This window comes from Dreissena polymorpha, chromosome 9 (genome assembly GCF_020536995.1).
Source record: "Dreissena polymorpha isolate Duluth1 chromosome 9, UMN_Dpol_1.0, whole genome shotgun sequence".
NCBI lineage: Eukaryota > Metazoa > Mollusca > Bivalvia > Myida > Dreissenidae > Dreissena > Dreissena polymorpha.
In genome coordinates this window covers 28,616,813-28,637,869 of record NC_068363.1, presented here as the reverse complement: position 1 = coordinate 28,637,869, position 21,057 = coordinate 28,616,813, and the positions used below count along the sequence as shown (strand labels likewise).

The 21,057-nt window shown below is 35.1% G+C and overlaps 2 protein-coding genes across 5 annotated transcripts in view; one reads left to right on the top strand and one right to left on the bottom strand.

Annotated features, from left to right (window-relative positions):
• The window catches only part of LOC127843883 (streptococcal hemagglutinin-like), a 449,139-nt gene that overhangs the window by 54,224 nt on the left and 373,858 nt on the right, over positions 1-21,057 (bottom strand). The window lies entirely within an intron of this gene.
• LOC127843886 (ankyrin repeat domain-containing protein 27-like) overlaps positions 1-21,057 on the top strand; it is a 300,768-nt gene that overhangs the window by 131,203 nt on the left and 148,508 nt on the right. Inside the window, exon 14 of the mRNA XM_052373779.1 lies at positions 20,230-20,506. Within this exon, the coding sequence (XP_052229739.1) occupies positions 20,230-20,506 (277 nt within the window). The remainder of the gene's footprint in view (positions 1-20,229; positions 20,507-21,057) is intronic.

Here is a 21,057-nt window from a genome sequence, read left to right as displayed (position 1 = left end):
CAACAAATAGTTTAAGAGGAAATTAATAATATACAATGATATATTATGTACTTAATTATATATGTTAAATATATTAAATATTTGTCTTTTTGCAGTCACTTATCCATATAGGTATATTTAATTTATTTATTTTATTGTTTAACATAGTAATCAAGAATAACGTTGTACACTATATATTGTGTATGCTACTTTTTGACGACATTGACTATGTTATACGATTATAACAATGCTCATACCACAACACTCACACAATATCAACACACAACATATTAACACTCGTGAAGAAATTTGTATAATGTACACGATTTAAAAACACTATATTTCAAACGCCAAATAAAGTCCGGTATACTTACTAATATAATGAAATATATGGGTTATATATTTCTCAATAATTCTGGATCTTATATATATTTGGCCGCCACGTAAGTTTAAAACACCTCCATTACTCATTGGTTACACTTTTAGATGCAAACAGAGAGTTCAGAGAAAAATAAAATTTTCGTAAACGGATTATTCCTACGTGCTTATTGGCGATAAGTATGCTGACTTTGATTACAAAATTAACGGCTTTAAAAAAACAACAGAAACATCTATTAGTATTACTCAACGAAAAATATTGTGACTAACGAACACTTCATACTGTATGCGATAATTTGCGATATTATTGCAGACTTTGATTATTTAAAATTTACGGTTTTTAAGTAGGTTTTTAAATAGACTAATTAACAAGTTATGACTATTTAATAGATATGATAATTGTATTCAACATAACTATTCAATGATAATACAAAATATTGTATGGCCTTTCTGGTATACCATGAGGCGTGTTTGGTTCACTTATGAGGCCTTTTTGGTAAACGGCCTTTCTGGTACTATACCTCATAAATACTACTCCAGTGTATACAAAGTCACATGACTATCACGTGACCTGGACTCAGCGAAAAAATCTGCGTCTGCTGCAATCAAAATTGCAAACGGAAATATGCTTTTTGGTGTGTAAATGCACGTTTTGATAAATGCATTCAAAAAGTAATAGCGAAAAACACACAAAACGGTGTAAATAACAATAAATGCATTCCTTTAACCTGTTTTCGGCGCACTTGTTTCAAGCTATGTAACAACCCGTTTTGCAATAAACCCGTTTTGCAATAAATTTATTGTTAAAACGCTCAATACACGCCATTTGTATGCAATAGACGCGACGTTGTACATGCTGCCTAATTTTCGCGCTCTTTTTAATTGAGAAAAAGATTCGACACAAAATAAATTTGCACTGCTAATTTGAAGCAAAAATATTTAACGTTGCGGTAACATTTACATTCGGAAGTGTGTTTCGGATTAAAAACGCGTTAACATCTACTTACGGTAATGGGTTTCGGATTACAAATTTAATTATTCCCATTTGAGATTCCAACAAATATTAACCGTTGCGTTATAAATTCAACGATAATTTGTTTACACACTTTACGAGTCGAATAAATGTTTTGACGGAATTATGCATGAAATTCACGTTGTCCACGAGGATCACGGCCGGTTGCCATCATCAGTCTTCTAACTATCAATTATCGGACGAAACATTTACAAGTGTGCGTAATTAATTCAACAAAAATTTGTTAAAGCGCATTACGTGTCGAATAAATGTCAGAAAAACGAGGTGAATCAGTTCTATAAATGGACATGTTTAAATATACATGTACTGGAATTAAATAAATTGTTATCACATAATGTAACCGCTATAATAATTAATTGTTTACCACTTGCAATTAATTTCTCGTATTAATTATGAGCCATAGGTAACACTTGTTTACAGTAAAAAGGTGTGATGATGATGCCCGAAACCGTCTTTAATGTTCTGTACTGTACTAATTACCGGTTTTATATTACTCAAATGGTACAACTACTTGCTAATCAAGCTGCGATAAACTCTTTCTTCATGCCCGACGTCAATCAAAAATATTGGTCGATAGTTAACCCTGCCCTCATAAGCATTCGCGTAACCGATTGGACGGTGAACTTCACAGTTCGACAACTGGAAAGTTACCAGATACATCCTTGTCAGCATTTAAATGACCGTGTTATGTGGCTAGAATAATCGATACGCGCGTCATGCTATTCTCTTATCAGTGGATTATCCATTACGCCATGTGGTGTTTATGGCGATTACTTGTGAAAGTAGGTACCGAGTGCTCTTTTAAAACAGAGAATATTGATACACTGATAGGGAAACCTTGATTTTTTTGGACAATCTCCACTTTCTTTTTCTGAAGAATACACTGATCGGAAAATTTCAAGCGCCCTGGGGACTCTGATTTCGAAATTCAAGCGCCTCGGGAAGGGGCGCTTAAATGGCCTGGGGAAGACCCTGAGACACTTAATATCAACGGATTGCAATAATATTTACATACCTGTGTAGATCATTCATTCCTCGATAATGTTCCGTAGAAATTATGTAACGACACTTTGAATTTTGCACGCCTGATCAATTTAAATCCAACCAATATTCAATTTTTCAATATCTCTCGATTCGCTCGCTGTGTAGATATAAATCGATAACACGACCTCGATGTAAAGCATCTGGTTTAAAGTGGTTTAAAGTTTAAAATACAGTTTGCGTTCGTCTGTTGTGGTGCAGAGTGTTACATAGTAAACCGATGTTAAACTTCTCTGGATTAATTTAGCATTATTTTTTTTCTAAATTGACAATTAAAAAGTTCTGAAATAAATTACATCTTTTATTTTTATACTGTACACAAATAATTTTGATACAGATCGTCAGTATACCGTCCTCCTAAGTAACGTAGGATGTAAGTTGATAAAACAGAGCAGAACAGAATATTTTATTCTAGCTTAAGCATACAGCTCATCGCCATAAACATACATATGCAATAACAGCATGCGTGACAATTATATACAAAACATACATCCTTTTGAGGAAAGATCAATTTAAAAAGTAATGATATACAACATGTTTTAGTGAGAATGTCACATGGATGGGGTTAATACAAAGTGATCATGTAATGTTTACACGAAATTTAATAATTGTTACAAATATAACATTATTCTAAGCTTATTGTCTTTGTGGAAGATATATCATTTATACTACACATATCGCACATCTTCTCTTAACTTAAAGCATTTTAAACAAAAAATGGCAAGTTTTCTTAACACTATTTTGTTTGAACATTTAAGTAGTTCGATAAACTTGAACACACTAGGTTGTGATCTGTAATACTTTGGAATTAATGTATTCCTAATATCGGCATAATAAGGACATTTAATAACAAAGTGATATTCATCCTCGATATCATTGAGGTTGCATAAAACAAATTAATAAAACAACAAAGCAGAGGTGCGAAAAAGACATGCATAAAAACTTGCTGAAACTTAGAACAGTGAATAGAAACTGCGCCATCAGTATTTTTTTTTTTGCTTTTTTTTGTTACAGCCTGTGGCATTTGGATTGGGAAAATTAGCGCGATAAACCATGAAATTGGGAAAAATAGCGCGATAAACCATGAAATTGGGAAACATTATAAATATGATTATAAGAACAGAATAAAAATTGCCAAGTTCATGTTTGACAGCAGTTTTATATTATAAAGTGTTGCTTTCATGTTTTCTTACAAGGTTTAGTTAATATCCTTTCACATGCATATTAAACTTGCAATAATTTATAGATTCTTCAATATACATGTATCATTATGATTTAATCATAATCTCTTTAAGAGTATGAATTTAATTCAGGATGTTTTTTTAAAGTAAAATATGAAATGGTGAAAACATTAACAAATTTTAACAAACACGCTTTTGTGTTTTTGCTGTGTTAATGTTGTATTAAATGGAGCTAAAATAATACATTTCAATTGTTTACCTTTTAATATCTTGCACAATTGACATCCTCATTTCAATGCTATTTCACCAAACTATACAGCGTGACAAACATAATAAAGCAGAATATGCATATGAAACTGAATATACACAGATTCACTAACATATAAATCAAATCATGTTTGTCTCTTTCCATATTCAAACAGTTTTCGTCTCAAATTTGTGAACTCCAATATCCCAACACAGATTTCCGTGACGCACATTCACTGTGAACAGTTCTAATAAATATTAGTTGTTCTTCATCTCAAACATAGTGTTTTGCGTTAATTGACAAACACATTAAATTATCTCCTAATAACCATGTGATATCCCCTGTTAATTTCAGTGTTATTTATCATTTTCGCTGCTCATCGCAAACTTCTCGTCTGCTTGCCGCCATCTTGTACGTGTGTAAAAACAGGCGACTATCGTCGGTATCCACCGCAATATAGAGAGAGATTTGTGGATAGCAACGTAAATTCGTATTCGGCCACATTCGCAAACATTCGTAAGTCAGTTGTCATTCGGCGAAGACTCGACAAGCTCGATCGGCACTTGTTCTACGAAATGAACGCTAAATGACATTGTAATCTTATTGGCTTAATTGGGAAAATTTTGTTATTTTTTGGGAAATTTTGGTCAGATTTTTGGGAAAAAACGTCATATTTTGCAATTGGCAAGCAGCCCAATATCGGCGGTAATTTCGGGCAAAAAAATCACTGACCATATCTGTTTTGAACATAATGCTTATTAAATGGACAAAGATTAGCATACTAGATCTAGTTGGTAAAAGTCGGTGTTAAAAGCTCATGTTAAATAAAATTACACGTACACGTTACACCGTAATGCATTCTTCTGATTGGTTCATATTCAAATCGGTTTCATGACATGGCTACAGGTCAGTGATTGGTTTGCGATTTAAGCAGAAGTTTAACTGCAGAATTTATGCCTTTCCAACTTAAATTCGACGATATTTTAGGCAAAAATGGACTTCTGAACTAAAATTGAATGAGTTGGTAATGTTATTTTGCAATTTTACGCAAATCGATGAAAATTTAAACTTTCTGGTTTTCAGCACATTTTTTACTTTTCCCCGATAAGACGTTCCAAAGAATTTAGCCCATATAAAAAGTATCTCTAAATTCTTTGCGCGTCTTATAAATAAGACTAGTATCATTGTATGATGCAGTACATTTTGTATGTGTAGGAATTTATATCTGTGCAAGATGATTTATTGTTTTAACTTGTTTTAATATTAATTATAGTGCTTTGATTCTTGTGTGTATGCGTATTGTTATATACTCTTGAGGGGAACCACACATGTTTTAATAAATGTATGTTGTGTTGTATATTTTCAGGACGTCATCTTCTACTACTGACTTCCTATACAAAAGCTATAAGAATATTGATAATAAAATAAACGGTAACTTGCTTGTTACGAGTAAAAGTTAATTCAAATACCCCGCGTGACAGGAGGTTACATTATCATGTGATAAAAATCAAAATTAATTAAAATATCGAGATAATATAAAGATTATTATGATGATACAGTGTAAGTTCTTTGATGTTTTTCAAAATGTTTACCATCTGCATAAGTGTTGTCATATTAAGTTAACAGCATAATTACAGTTTGTCAATCACTTGCGGTTAATCAGCAGTTCTGATTAATTTGTATTTAATTTTCCATAATGCCCCAATAAAAACAAAATGATAAGTGTCTAATGTATCCATAAGGTTAAAACTAAATTAACACAGTTTAAGGCAAAAAAGCTTTTGTATTATGCTGACAGGGGGGATAAATGCAGCAAAAAGTTAACCGGAACTGATTGAATGAGGTATGTTTTGAAATGTGCATATGGATATAGAAGGCTTTATTATTTTCAAATAATATTTTTGCTTATTGAAAACAAATGCCATGACAATGTTTTAAAAAACAAATTTTGTAAGTTGAATGATCTTGAATAATTCTCCGGAGAATGAACAGTATTGAACTTTAATTGGCTATTTTTGAGAAAAAACTGCATATGCCGTCTGGCCTAACCTGTTATCATACACAATTAATTTTACCATTTATTTTTACATCTTCTCACATTGACACTATATCCAGAAAAAAAATATTTTGGTCAAAAGAATTAACTCGAACGATTCCCCACTAAGTGACTTTTTTAATAGATTTGATGAAATATTGCCACTAAACATGTGTAAACCGCTTGATGTAGTGTGTGCTTGTTTATACAACGCTCAATACACCAACGCTTGCTATGCACATGACGCAACATTGTACATGCTGCATAATTTGCATAATAACAGGGCATCTAATTGGTCAAACTATATTTAACTGTCCAATGATATCCATGTAGGCATTATAACAAGGTAAACTAAAGTAAGAAGAAATATCGAAAATAAAATTGTGGTGAATGGACACTAACTTGTACAATGTAAAATGATAACATTTTTGGATGCCTATGACGAGTGCATGTTATAAAGATATCATAAGAACATTGTTTATATTTAATAAACAACCTTTTTAAAGCCATGCTTCATAAATAAATTCATATTTTAATGCCCTTATCTACTCAAAAAATATGTCAAAACTATCTAGATCTTTATTGTTAGAACGCAGTTTCCGATTTTGCGACTGAGTTTGAAGTAGGTGTTTTGTAACTAGTTTGATTTGCTAATTGTACGTAACAAACTTATTGCAAACATCAAAACAATGGGCGATTTCATTTTCATGAAGTAGTATGGGGTTTGCTCTTCAAATTTTCAACTTTGAAAAAAATATGATTTGTTTGCATTCATTTCACATTTTGCTGGTCGCCAGGACCGACATTCTTGTTTAACCTGCCGGACCAAATGGAAATCTGCCAGTAAGGACCGGCTTCCTGGCAATTTTGCCAAGCCTGTACTATTGATATTGTTGAATCCAGTAGCTCAGATGGGATTGGCTTAAATAAAGGCATTTCATGCGTTGTGGGTTTGATAAAAAGGCATATAAGATGATTTGATTTTTAAATCATCTGAGTAATACTTATTTTGCAATGATTGTGTTTGCAATAATGATACTTAACTCAACTTTGCCTATTGCTAATTATTGCTAAAAACTGAATTATTTACAATTAAATACCTGTATATATTCTGAACAAATCCAGACTTGTTTCTCTTTTCTTTCAGAACTGTATGCCCAAGTATGAGCTGGTTAAAGATGCAAGCTTCACTAAAACAGACTTTGGTGATCACATTTTATTGCCAAGTACAGACCAAGATGACAGTTTCACTTCACTGACCAAGCATGTAAGATTATAGCGAAGTTAGAGCCCACTTGCTTTTTTCGCATCTTACTCAACTATCCTAACTGTTAAATCATTTGCCGTCTTTACTCTTTAAAGTGTGTTCTAAACAATAACCAATTTACCCATCAAAGACTCGAACATATTAGATAAATATCAATCAAGAATGAAATGAACGTTTTGTTCTGTTCTGTTCTGAAGGATTTAAAAGAAGAACAATGGCTGAAAATCTAACACCTTGCAGTAAATGCAATTACCCTTGTCAAATTGGGTGATTGAACCACAACCCCAAATCAAGTAAGTTGTGAAAGTTAATTGGTTCTTTGGCAGGTGGCAATTTAGAGCAATTAGGTTGATTGATTCTGTTTAAAGTGCTTTTAATAGCTGTTAGCGGTTTGGTCGGATCAGTGAGTGTAACCACCATTGAAATATAAGAGGAAAAATAAGAGACTAAAAAATGGTAGTTGACATATCAAGTTGGTCGTAATGACAAGGTGGTCGTTTACAGAGTGTTTATTGTTCTTGTTTTGTTGTCATTTTTCATTCACATTTCAGCATGTTCAGATTCTTCAAGACAGATCATTTTAGGCAAAGGATATAAAGATGCAAAAGAGGTAAGTACGCAGACACTCCTAGCCAATTTCACTTTTGTGTTGTACAGTACAGTCCGTGCGTTTTCCCCAATTTCCCTCGCTACTCCACGGACACGCCCTCGGAGGGAGATTAAGAACTTCCCGCGATACGCGGAGTTTGCATGATTGGTAACGCCAAGGTTAACGATCGGCAAATTGACACATTGTAATTTTTTCCCAATTGGAAAGTAGTGTTTTATGGTACTTTATAAAGAAGAAAAAAATCGTTGGGCATACCACATACAAGGTCTAAATTATAAATAAAGCATTTGAAGAAGAGAGGGCTTATCTGCCTGATCTAATATGTAACATCATTATTATTTGTAGGACATTAATGTATTTGAATTTACCCTGTTTCACATATTTGTTCCCAGGCAGAATTGCTTTTACCCTTTAAGATGTTTTTGAAATGTTTTACCTTGTAGCTTTGGGAATGTGTGACCAGTCATGCCCCTTTTTAACACTGGCATAGTTTTCAGGTATTTTCATTAACTGGTGATTTAATCTCTGGCTGAAGGGCCATCATGGACCTCTCGTTTTTGAGAAATATAATGGTAACAAGTCACTTCCTCTTGACTTGTATCTTTGTATAGGTAGCCATCTTGTTGAAAGAGACATTTTACAACAGCAAAGATGAGAGTTACCGTGTTCTGTGTGTGTCAAAGGTCTTCAACAGAGCTGTGGAAACAGGTATGGGAGACATTAATTTAGCCACGTTCTACAAAACTGGGCTTAATGCATGTGCGCAAAGTGTCATCACAGATTACCTTGTGTAGTCTTCACAGGCTAATCTGGGAAGACACTCTCTGCTTTAATGGAATTTTGTGTTTAAAGGAAGTCTCTTCTAAAATAAAATTCCAGTCTTGGCAGAAAGTGTTGTCCCTTATTAATCTGTGCAGACTACACAGGCCAATCTGGGATGACACATTTTACCCATGCATTTAGCCAGGACGTATTGGCCAGATCGTTACCCCTTAGGTTGATAAAAAGAATGACCGGTGCTTTATTTAACAGCATTTTTTTATACTCGACTGAATGCCGGAACTGCGCCAATGTCATTCCGCGCATGCCCCACCAACCGTCGGGGTTTTTATGCCTCCGGTAAGAGGGCATATAGTGATCGGACTGTCCGTCTGTCCATCTTTCCGTCACACTTTGCGTTTTGGTTTCGAAAAATGCTCATAACTTCTATATCCCTTGAGATATAACCTTCATATTTGGTATGCATGTGTATATGGACAAGGCCTTTCCATGCGCACACAAATTTTGACCCCTGTGACCTTGACCTTGAACTTAGGGTCCGCGTTTAGGTTTCGAAATCTGTGTTTAGGTTTCGAAAAATGCTAATAACTTCTATGTCCCTTGAGATATAACCTTCATGTTTGGCATTTTCAATGTCTAGAAATATTAAATCATTTGCAGTATACAGGGGTGGTCAAATCTTATGCATGTTTGAAAATGCTATTTGCAATTTGTTACTAACGCTTGATTGGTCATTGTAGGATTGGGAACTACTTAAATGTACCCTGGGTACTTTTAAGTATACTTAAATTTACCCAAGGTACTTTAAAGTATACTTCAATGTATCCCAGGTACGGAAAATATACTTAAAAGTATCTGGGAATCCAAACGCTAAATTTGCTGTGTCGGCTAAAAGGAAATCAAATTAATTATCTTCATATTTATGTTAATAATCTGTAAAATTGCCTCTATATTATCGAAATTCCTACTTAAAAAATGTGTTGTTTAAAGAGAATTTTGTTTATTATTCTGTATCGCGTTTAACAATATTGAATTTAGGGCGAAATAAAACTGTGGTACTAAATTGGTATACTTAAGAGTACCAGGGATACATTTAAGTAGTACCCGAGCAGACAAAGACCAATCAAGGGTTACTAACGCAATTTTAAATAGTGCATTTTCTTTTATTCCATACTTGTCTATTCATGCTCTGGAACAATAAGAATATTTTAGTATATTATCAATTATTTGTGTTTCCTTGATCATCAGTGTATACTGCATACTTTTAAAGAAACTTTCAAAGGGGAAAAGGCCTTTAATCCGCATATTTAAGTTGGAAAACCACTTGCTGTTATCACTTACTTATTAGTATGGTAATTGTTAATTACTAAAATGCTTTCCAGGCGATGCAAACAAACTACTGCCCCTGACTATTCCAGACTGCCGACCGGTTATAACGAGTTCTATCAACTTCTGTGGGGTCAGCAAGGTACGCAAAAGAGATATGAGCCATGCTCTGTGAACATTGAGCTAAATGCATGTGTTTAAAGTGTCATTACAGATTAGCCTGTGCAGTCCGCACAGGCTAATCAGTTACTCCACTTTCTGCTTTTATGGTATTTTTCGTTTACAAAAAGTTACTTAGCAAAAATCCAGTTTAGGCGGAAAGTGTCGTCCCTGATTTGCCTGTGTGGACTGCACAGGCTTATCTGGGACAACACTTTACGCTCATTCATTAAACCCCCTTTTCACAGAGCACGGATTATGTAAGAAATAAAAGTGGAACATAATGTTGAATCTTTAAGTGGCCTATGTAATGTTGGATTTTCAAGTGATCTGGTTTTTGTTGGATTTTTAGCTCGACTATCTGGGAATTCAAACGCTAAATTTGCTGTGTCGGCTAAAAGGAAATCAAATTAATTATCTTAATATTTATGTTAATAATCTGTAAAATAGCCTCTATATTATCGAAACTCCTACTTAAAAAAATGTTTTGTTTAAAGAGAATTTTGTTAAGTATTCTGTATCGCGTTTAACGATTTTGAATTTAGGGCGAAATAAAACTTTGGTACTAAATTGGTATACTTAAGAGTACCAGGCATACATTTAAGTAGTACCCGAGCAGACAATGACCAATCAAGGGTTACTAACGCAATTTTAAATAATGCATTTTCTTTTATTCCATACTTGTCTATTCATGCTCTGGAACAATAAGAATATTTAAGTATATTATCAATTATGTGTGTTCTCTGGAATGAAGAAGAGGATCATTAGTGTATACTGCATACTTTTAAAGAAACTTTCAAAGGGGAAAAGGCCTTTAATCCGCATATTTAAGTTGGAAAACCACTTGCTGTTATCACTTACCTATTAGTATGGTAATTGTAAATTACTTGATTGCTTTCCAGGCGATGCAAACAAATCTACTGCCCCTGACTATTCCAGACTGCCGACCAGTTATAACGAGTTCTATCAACTTCTGTGGGGTCAGCAAGGTACGCAAAAGAGATATGAGCCATGCTCTGTGAACATGCATGTGCTTAAAGTGTCATTACAGATTAGCCTGTGCAGTTCGCACAGGCTTATCAGTTACTTCACTTTCTGCTCTTATGGTATTTTTCGTTTACAAAAAGTTTCTTAGCAAAAATCCAGTTTAGGCGGAAAGTGTTGCCACTGATTTGCCTGTGTGGACTGCACAGGCTAATCTGGGACAACACTTTACGCTCATTCATTTAACCCCCTTTTCACAGAGCACGGCTTATATAAGAAATAAAAGTGGAACGTAATGTTGAATCTTTAAGTGGCCGATGTAATGTTGGATCTTCAAGTGATCTGGTTTTTGTTGGATTTTTAGCTCGACTATTATATATGAAATATATTTAGTGGAGCTATCCTACTCACCCCGGCATCGGCGTCTGCGTTAGCATCTCCGTGCAAATGTTTTAAGTTTTAGTACTACCCCAAATACTATCTTTGTCCCTTGACATATTGCTTTCATATTTTGCATACTTGTTATCCAACATGACCCCAACCTATAAACAAGAGCAGACAACTCTATCAAGCATTTTGTCAATATTATGGCCCCTTTTCCAATTAGAATATGCAGCAAATGTTTAAGATTTCGTACCTCCCCATTTATTTTCATTGTCCCTTGACATATTGCTTTCATATTTTGCATACTTGTTTACCAACATCACCCTAACCTATAAACTTCACCAGACAACTCTATCAAGCATTTTGTCATAATTATTTCCCCTTTTATACTTAGAATATGCATATTATTGATAAATCTATGTTAAAGTTTGCGTACTACCCCAAATATTTCCTATATCCTTTGACATATTGCTTTTATATGTTGCATACTTGTTTACCAACATGACCCCAACCTAACAACAAGAGCAGACCACTGGATCAAGCATTTTGACATAATTATGGCCCCTTTTACACTTAGATAATTGAACATTTTGCTTAAATTGCCATAACTTCTTTATTTATGATCACATTTTATTATTACTTTGACAAAACAACACTTACCTGAATACCACAATGGATTCCACCAAAACAATACCCCACGCCCATACCCAGAATCCCTTCCCCCCCCCAATCTCCCCCCCCTAATTTTTTTTTAAACATCATCTTATAAATTACCACACCCCACATTATACCCCCCCCCTCTTAACCCTCCCCCCTTCCCCCCTCCCAATTTTTTTTAACATCATCTTATAAATTGCCACACCCCACATTAAACCCACCTTTCATCCCCCCCTACCCCAATATCCCCCCCCTTTTTATTTTTGAAAGATCGTCTAATAAATTATTGAATATGAACAATTTTCCCATGATGGCTTACGTTATACTGTCAAGCAATCGAATAGTCTAGCGCGCTGTCCATTGACAGCTCTTGTTTAATGACCTTGTCAAATACACTAGACAATAATAATTATTATTTATTTTTGTTCTATATTTTCATAATCAAATTGCTAAACTGGCATCAATGTATTGTGCTAATCGTATTGATGATGTTTTTTATGCCCCCTTTCGAAGAAAAGGGGTGCATATAGTGATCCGTCTGTCTGTCTGTCTTTCCATCACACACTTTGCGTTTAGGTTTCGAAAAATGCTCATAACTTCTATGTCCCTTGAGATATAACCTCTATATATTGGTATGAATGTGTATATGAACAAGGCCGTTCCATACGCACACAAATTTTGACCCCTGTGACCTTGACCTTCAACTTAGGGTCCGCGTTTAGGTTTCGAAATCTGCGTTCAGGTTTCGAAAAATGCTCATAAAACTTCTATGTCCCTTGAGATATAACCTTCATATTTGGTATGCATGTGTATATGGACAAGGCCTTTCCATAAGCACAAAATGTTTTACCCCTGTGACCTTGACCTTGAAGTTAGGGTTAGCGTTTAGGTTTTGAAATCTGCCTTTACGTTTTGAAAAAATGCTCATAACTTCTATGTCCCTCGAGATATGACCCTCATATTTGGTATGCATGTGTATATGGACAAGGCCTTTCCATAATCACACAAATTTTGACCCCTGTGACCTTGACCTTGAACTTAGGGTCCGCATTTAGGTTTCGAAATCTGCGTTTAGGTTTCGAAAAATGCTCATAACTTCTATCAAGCGTTTATAGGGGGCATAAGTCCTCCTATGGTGACAGCTCTTGTTCATTCATCATTAGCAAATTGAAGTCATAGTTATGCCCAAATATCAATGTATGCCGTTTGTTAAATATAAAATTGAACTTAATTTATTAAGCATTCAGATTATTAACATTAAAAGTAATCGGTTGTTTTGATTGCACATTTTTACGCCCCGGATCGAAAGATCTGGGGTTGTTTTTCGATCTGGGGTATATTGTTTTTGACCTGTCAGTCTGTCTGTCATTCATTCATCCATTGTGTGTGTCCCAAAACTTTAACCTTGGTTAAAGTTTTGCAATAACATCTCATGTTTTTAAATCCAATATGTATTTAATCTTTAATAAGAGAATACAAAGATTTTCAGATTATAATAATAACTGTTCAATTTTAATAAAATACACTGTCTTACGACAGAAGCTGTTGGTTGATTGTTTGCGAATTAGGATGGGAATGGATGGGAACTGACCAATTGGAGGCCATGTCTCAAAACGACAAGCAGCAAAAAGTGATGATCCTGGATAATCAAGCTGTGGAACAAATCCAAATAGGTGTGTCTAATTGTTGATTGTATGGGTTTTTATGCCCCCGGTAGGGTGGCATATAGCAGTTGAACTGTCCGTCAGTGTGTCAGTATGTGTGTATGTGTGTCAGTCTGTCTGTCCGTCCGAAAACTTTAATGGCCATAACTTTTTCAATATTGAAGAAAGCAACTTGATATTTGGCATGCATGTGCATCTCACGGAGCTGCACATTTTGAGTGGTGAAAGTTGAAGGTCAAGGTCATTCTTCAAGGTCAAATGTCTAATATATGGCGTCTGTCCGTCCGTCCAAAAACTTTAACATTTGCCATAACTTTTTCACTATTGAAGATAGCAACTTGATATTTGGCATGCATGTGCATCTCACGGAGAGCTTCACATTTTGAGTGGTGAAAGGTGAAGGTGCAGGTCATCCTTCAAGGTCAAATGTCTAATATATGGCATCTGTCCGTCCGTCCAACAACTTTAACATTGGCCATAACTTTTTCATTATTGAAGATAGCAACTTGATATTTGGAATGCATGTGTATCTCATGGAGCTGAACATTTTGGGTGGTGAAAGGTGAAGGTCAATGTCATCCTTCAAGGTCTAATGTCAAATATATGGCGTCTGTCCGTCCGAAAACTTTAACATTGGCCATAACTTTTTCAATATTGAAGATAGCAACTTGATATTTGGCATGCATGTGTATCTCATGAAGCTGCACATTTTGAGTGGTGGAAGTTCAAGGTCAAGGTCATCCATCAAGGTCAAAGGTTTAACAAAAAACAAAAAACAAATTTAAAAATTCAAAGCGGCGTTCTCATGAAACTGCACATTTTGAGTGGTGGAAGTTCAAGATCAAGGTCATCCTTCAAGGTAAAAATAAATAAATATTCAAAGCGACTTTCTCATGACGCTGCACATTTTGAGTGGTGGAAGTTCAAGGTCAAGGTCATCCTTCAAGGTCAAAGTAAAAAAATTTATTTTTTTATTTTTAAAGCGGCGTAATAGGGGACATTGTGTTTCCGACGAACACATCTCTTGTTGATGTTAACTTCAGCTTTTACTGTCTTTTGTATGAGGATTGTGTTTGTTAAATAGTATTTTACTGTTCAAACTACTTGTGCTTTCTTTAGAATAGCTTTAAACATGCGCATCCAGGATGAAACTTTCAGGGAATTTTTATCCCCCGCCAGAGGCGGAGGGATATTGTTTTGGCGTTGTCCGTCCGTCCGGCTGTCCGTCCTTCCGGCACTTTTGTGTCCGGAGCCATATCTTGGAAGTGCATAAGAGGATGATGTACGCCAAATGGCATTGTACACCATCTGTTAAAAACAGAGTTATGGCCCTTTGTATCTTGAAAAAATGCTTTTTACTATAGGCACTTTTGTGTCCGGAGCCATATCTTGGAAGTGCTTTGGCGGATTTCATTGAAACTTGGTATGAGTATATATATGCATAAGGGGATGATGCACGCCAAATGGCATTGTACACCATCTGTTAAAACAGAGTTATCGCCCTTTGTATCTTGAAAAAATGCTTTTTACTATAGGCACTTTTGTGTCCGGAGCCATATCTTGGAAGTGCGTTGGCGGATTTCATTGAAACTTGGTATGAGTATATATATGCATAAGACGATAATGCACGCCAAATGGCATTGTATACAATCTGTTAGAAACAGAGTTATGGCCCTTTGTATCTTGAAAAAATGCTTTTTACTATAGGCACTTTTGTGTCCGGAGCCATATCTTGGAAGTGCTTTGGCGGATTTCATTGAAACTTGGTATGAGTATATATCCCGCGCCAGAGGCGGAGGGATATTGTTTTGGCGCTGTCCGTCCGTCTGTCACTTTTGTGTCCAGAGCCATATCTTGGAAGTGCTTTGGCGGATTTCATTGAAACTTCGTATGAGTATATATATTGATAGGAGGATAATGCACGCCAAATGGCATTGTACACGGTCACCATCTGTTAATAACGGAGTTATGGCCCGTTGTATCTTGAAAAAATGCTTGTTTTAGTGTCAAATATAATACTCTTGTATCCAGAAGCATATACATGTAGGCGGGGGATATCAATTCAACGAATTTGCTTGTTTGTTTAAAGGTGGTCTCTTCGAATAAAATAATCCAGTGTTGGTAGCCTGTGTTGTCGCTGGTTAACCTGTGGGAACGGCACGGGCTAATGTGGGAGGACACTACGCAAGTGCATTAAGCCCAGTTTTTGCAAGGCACCGATCATATAGATGACTGGGTGTCTTAACTCTTTTCAGGCAAGATAATGCCATCTCTCTTAGGGGAGGGGTTTCACCTGCAAGTGACTGTCACCCAAATGATGGGGTTGTGTAAGCATGTCTTCCGAAACACGGTCAAGGGTCAGCAAGTCATAGGTAAGTGCCCTTTTTAAATTCTTTAAAATAAACTCAGTCTGTTGTGAATTAAAGCATGTTTATAGTTGTTTATCATGTATGTTTTTATGCCCTCGAAGGAGGGCATATAGTGATCGGATCGTCGTCCGTCTGTCTTTCCGTCTGTCCTTCTGTCACTCTTTGCGTTTAGGTTTCGCATTTAGGTTTCGAAAAATGCTCATAACTTCGATGTCCTTTCACATAGCAACTTGATATTTGGCATGCATGTGTATCTCATGGAGCTGCACATTTTGAGTGGTGAAAGGTAAAGGTCAAGTTCATTCTTTAAGGTCAAGGTAAAAAAAACATGTATCAAACTGAGAGCGGCGCAGTAGTGGGCATTGTGTTTGTGACAAACACATCTCTTGTTGTAATTATGTCGATTCTGTTTAACTATTATCATATGTGTTTTCTTACAATTATTCAATATAAGATCATCATATTCATGCTGAAAATACAATTAAATATGCACGATATAATGTTTACCAAAAAACATCTTATATGGGAACATTAATTTTAACCTTGAGGGGCAGTCATAACTATATTACAAACAACAATTTGTTTCAGTAATAGAACTTTCAATGTGAAATAAGTCATCAAAATGACTCAACCCATTATTTAAAGTAAAATTTCAAAGTTTTTGTTATGCCCCCGGATCGAAAGATCGAGGGCATATTGTTTTTGGTCTGTCTGTCTGTTCGTCTAACATTCATTCTTTCATTCATTCATTCATTCATTGTGTGTGTCCCAAAACTTTAACCTTGGTAAAAGTTTTACAATAACTTTTGCATTATTGAAGATAGCAACTTGATATTTGGCATGCATGCGTATCTCCTGGAGCTTCACATTTTGAGTGGTGAAAGGTCAAGGTCATCCTTCAAGGTCATAGGTAAAATATATGGCTTCAAAGCTGCGCAATAAGGGACATTGTGTTTCTGACAAACACATCTCTTGGTAGTATTGAATAGCATTTTTCTGGACTTCTTCAATGCATGTAGTGCAGAGAACATTGCGCTGGAGTAAATGCAAATGAGGCATACTTTTCTCAACAGTAAATACAACAATGAGAGAAAGAGAAATTTTCCTTATTTTTTTAAATCAAGATTAAAACTGGGAGTTCATAGGTTTGATTCCCACTGTGGGGGCTTCTTAAGATATCCACAAAAAAGAAACCAAGTTATGGTTATTTACAATAAAGGAATGCACTCTAAAGCTTTTAAATAAACCTTAGGTTGTTAATTCGATAAAGCTAAACTAAATAGTTTGCAGAAAGTTAAGATTACTTTAAAGAGCTCTGTTTTACAGGAAGTGACAAAACCAAGGAGAATCTTGACCAGTTGTTGCTGACATTCTGCATAGACTACCAGAAGTTCTCGGGATCTGTCACTCCTGCACTTGTGGTAAAGGACCTGATTGCTCCAATTTGTAGCGGCCAGTTTTAGATTGTTTTTGGATCAACTTATTTATTTGACTTTATTGTTATCATTTTAATGTATTGGTCTTCTTTTAGTTGACATGTGTGTTAGTAAACAAATTAAAAAATTAAGTAAAATTCAATTGGTTTGGAAGGGTTTGAGAAAGCGTTTTGAAGCCAACCCTTGAATAGAGTCCGTTTGATGTAGCTTTCTGCTTAACTTTTAAAACACTTAAAACAGTTACTTTACAAACAGAAACTATATTATCAATAGTGAAAAAGTGTCGCTTTTGTCAGTGAAACTATTAAAAAACTTTAGGGGATAGATTTTGAAGCTGTTTGAAAACAAATACAATCGGGTATAAACAGCTTTCCTCCTTACCTTTTGGGGAATGGCACGAGATCTGGTCCAATGGGGGAAATTAGCCCTGTGTATTAGATAATATGGATTCAAAAAAGGTTCAAATACATGTATCAGATATGGGAATAGTACTGTTTACTGGTACCATATAAAAAGAGAGAGGGAAATCGCTGGATTCATATTTTTAAGCTATTTCCAAATATGAATAGATGAAGTTCCAATGTTCTAAGGAAATTCACTATCAAAACACATAAAACAGATAGGTGTTTTGAAGGATTGAATAGTATGGTCATCATTCAATAAATCAGACTTCTCAAGTTCATTGATCATAAAATGCTGTTTTTTTTCTTCTACTTCAGGATTTGATGTCTGGTCAGGTGACGAGAGCCATGCAGTTAGTCAGAGGACATTCTGGTGGTAATAATTTATGTCTACAATACAGGAACAACAAGTTACTGAACTTTTTTCTTAGTTGCCGGAACCATTTTATATGAATTGAATTTTCCGGATGTTTTATTTTGTTTCATTTTTTTGTTTTTGTTAATAAGACTATGGACACATTTCTTGTTGTTAATAAGACTATAGCATCATCTTTAAAACAGCAAGTTGCGTCTTATTTTGTTTTAGATTGCCCAGATCAGTTAGACTATTGTGAATATCAAGACCTGCATACAGATTTAAACTTGTCTTTTTTTATAGCTCATTTATGAGACAAATATCAGGCTTTTAAAAAATCAATTATGGTTTGGTTAAGTTCTGAAACATTGCATCTTCATCTGCTACTTTTTGTTTCGGTTTAGATATTTGGCATGCATGTGTATCACATGGAGCTGCACATTTTGAGTGGTTAAAGGTCAAGGTCATCCTTCAAGGTCAAATATATGGCGTCTGTCCGTCCGAAAACTTTAACATTGGCCATTACTTTTTCAATATTGAAGATAGCAACTTGATATTTGGCATGCATGTGCATCTCACGGAGCTGCACATTTTGAGTGGTAAAAGATGAAGGTGAAGGTCATCCTTCAAGGTCAAATGTCTAATATATTGCGTCTGTCCGTCCGTACAACAACTTTGACATTGGCCATAACTTTTTCACCAGTTCTCCAGATAACATGCGTAAAGGTGTTAAAACGAACTTAATTTCTTAAATAATGATTTAGATTTAAAAGTTACGCATTGAAAAAATAAAAGACGAATTCAAAATTTTCGAACGAGCGTAAAACTTCCAGTAGCAAATTATATACGGTAAACATTTCATCCCGGTTCTGACTCGTCTAGGCGCTCAATTAAAACTACAACTTTAAGTCAACGTCACTCAAGCTTTTGCTGTGAGGAAGAGCAACACCTAAGAACGGTCGAAAGGCCAAACGGTTTCGATTCTGTTCTCCTAGTATTGCAGACGAGTCATTACTGTTTATTGTACCTTTTTAATTACCCTTATCGTTATTTTTATACACAAGTCATATACTGTATACCTATTCAAAATGTCATTAATATTAAATATTAAATATAGTTTTTGATATGACTTTAACGGCGACCAAAAGGCTGTTATGACCTAAGCCGAAGTGTCAGTGAACGTTTTACATAAAAAATCAAAATGGCCGACCGAAGCGTGGAAGGCAAAAAAGCCATTTCAGTGTCAAAAGTCCACGCTGCATGCATTCTTTCAATTAGATTCAAATACCCAAAGCATGGTTTCGTCAATAATTGATGAATTTATAAGCTTTTGCGTAATGACTCAATTTGTTGATGTGTCAAAAACAATGAATACACAATTATTTTTTAATATATTGTTAAGAATTAATTTTATAAATAGACGTAAAATAAGAATTAAGTTTTAAAATAGGGAGTAAATAAGAATTAGACCAAAATTTTATCTGGAGCTCTGTTTTTCACTATTGAAGATAGCAACTTGATATTTGGCATGCATGTGTATCTCATGGAGCTGAACATTTTGAGTGGTAGAAGGTCAAGGTCATCCTTCAAGGTCAAAGGTAAAAAAATAATAATTCAAAGCGGCGTTCTCATAAAGCTGCACATTGTGAGTGGTGTAAGTTCAAGTTCAAGGTCATCCTTCAAGGTCAAAGGTAAAAAAAATAAAATTCAAAGCGCTGTTCTCATGAAGCTGCACATTTTGAGTGGTGGAAGTTCAAGGTCAAGGTCATCCTTCAAGGTCAAAGGTCAATAATTTTTTATTTTGTATTTCTAAGCGGCGCAATAAGGGGCATTGTGTTTCTGACGAACACATCTCTTGTTTATTCTATGTTTAGTTATGCTCCCTTATTTAACTTATAAGTTCTATAAAACAATTAATTGTGAATTTCCTTTTAAATGTTTAGAACTACCTAATGAACGTGGTCCACAAGCACCTGTTTGCTACCATCACCAACTGCATGAAGAGATACGACTCAAATCTGAACAAGAAGAACCGTAACTTGGTGGACACCCGTTTAGAGAATCTGCATGTGCGCGCAGAGTATGAGGAGAATTTGCCGGGCTCGCGGAAAGAGCTGTCCAAGCTGAACGACTTCAGTACGCCTCTCGAGCGTCTACAGTGCCTCAAACATGTCGTGACGCTTTGTACGAGGCCTGTGGAAGCTGCAAAAAGTGACGACAGTAAGAGAGATGGAGGATATTTATTGGATTTGGTGAAATATCTATTTTAATACACAAGTGAAACTTGCAGCCACAAGGGAAAAAATACCTTTCTATGATCACAAGTCAATTTAAATCGATATTCCATGAAATCCAACACATTTTATTTTTAATTAATGCTTAGAAGTGATTATTTTATTATTTTTGCCAATCTGGACAATCTATTTCCTTGTTTGGCGCCCTGATTACATTACATGTTAGCTAGAGGGTAGCTAATCCGTATGTTGTTATACACATTCAACAGAGAGTAGCCGCCCTTGGTAAAATTTTGGGTCACAATGGGGAAACCAAACATATCTAAAAAGTATTTCCAGCAAAGCAATTAAAATTTTCGATAATTTTCACTGTTTGAAACAGTGACTTATCAGTTTTAATTCACTAATATATCTCTATAAACCAACAGAAAGCATAAAATAAATTTTAACATTTCCAGCTTTAGCAAAAATTAAGGAGCAAACTTGTCACTATTTATGGTCTTTACAAGTGTCTTTTGATTGTGTATACTATATGAG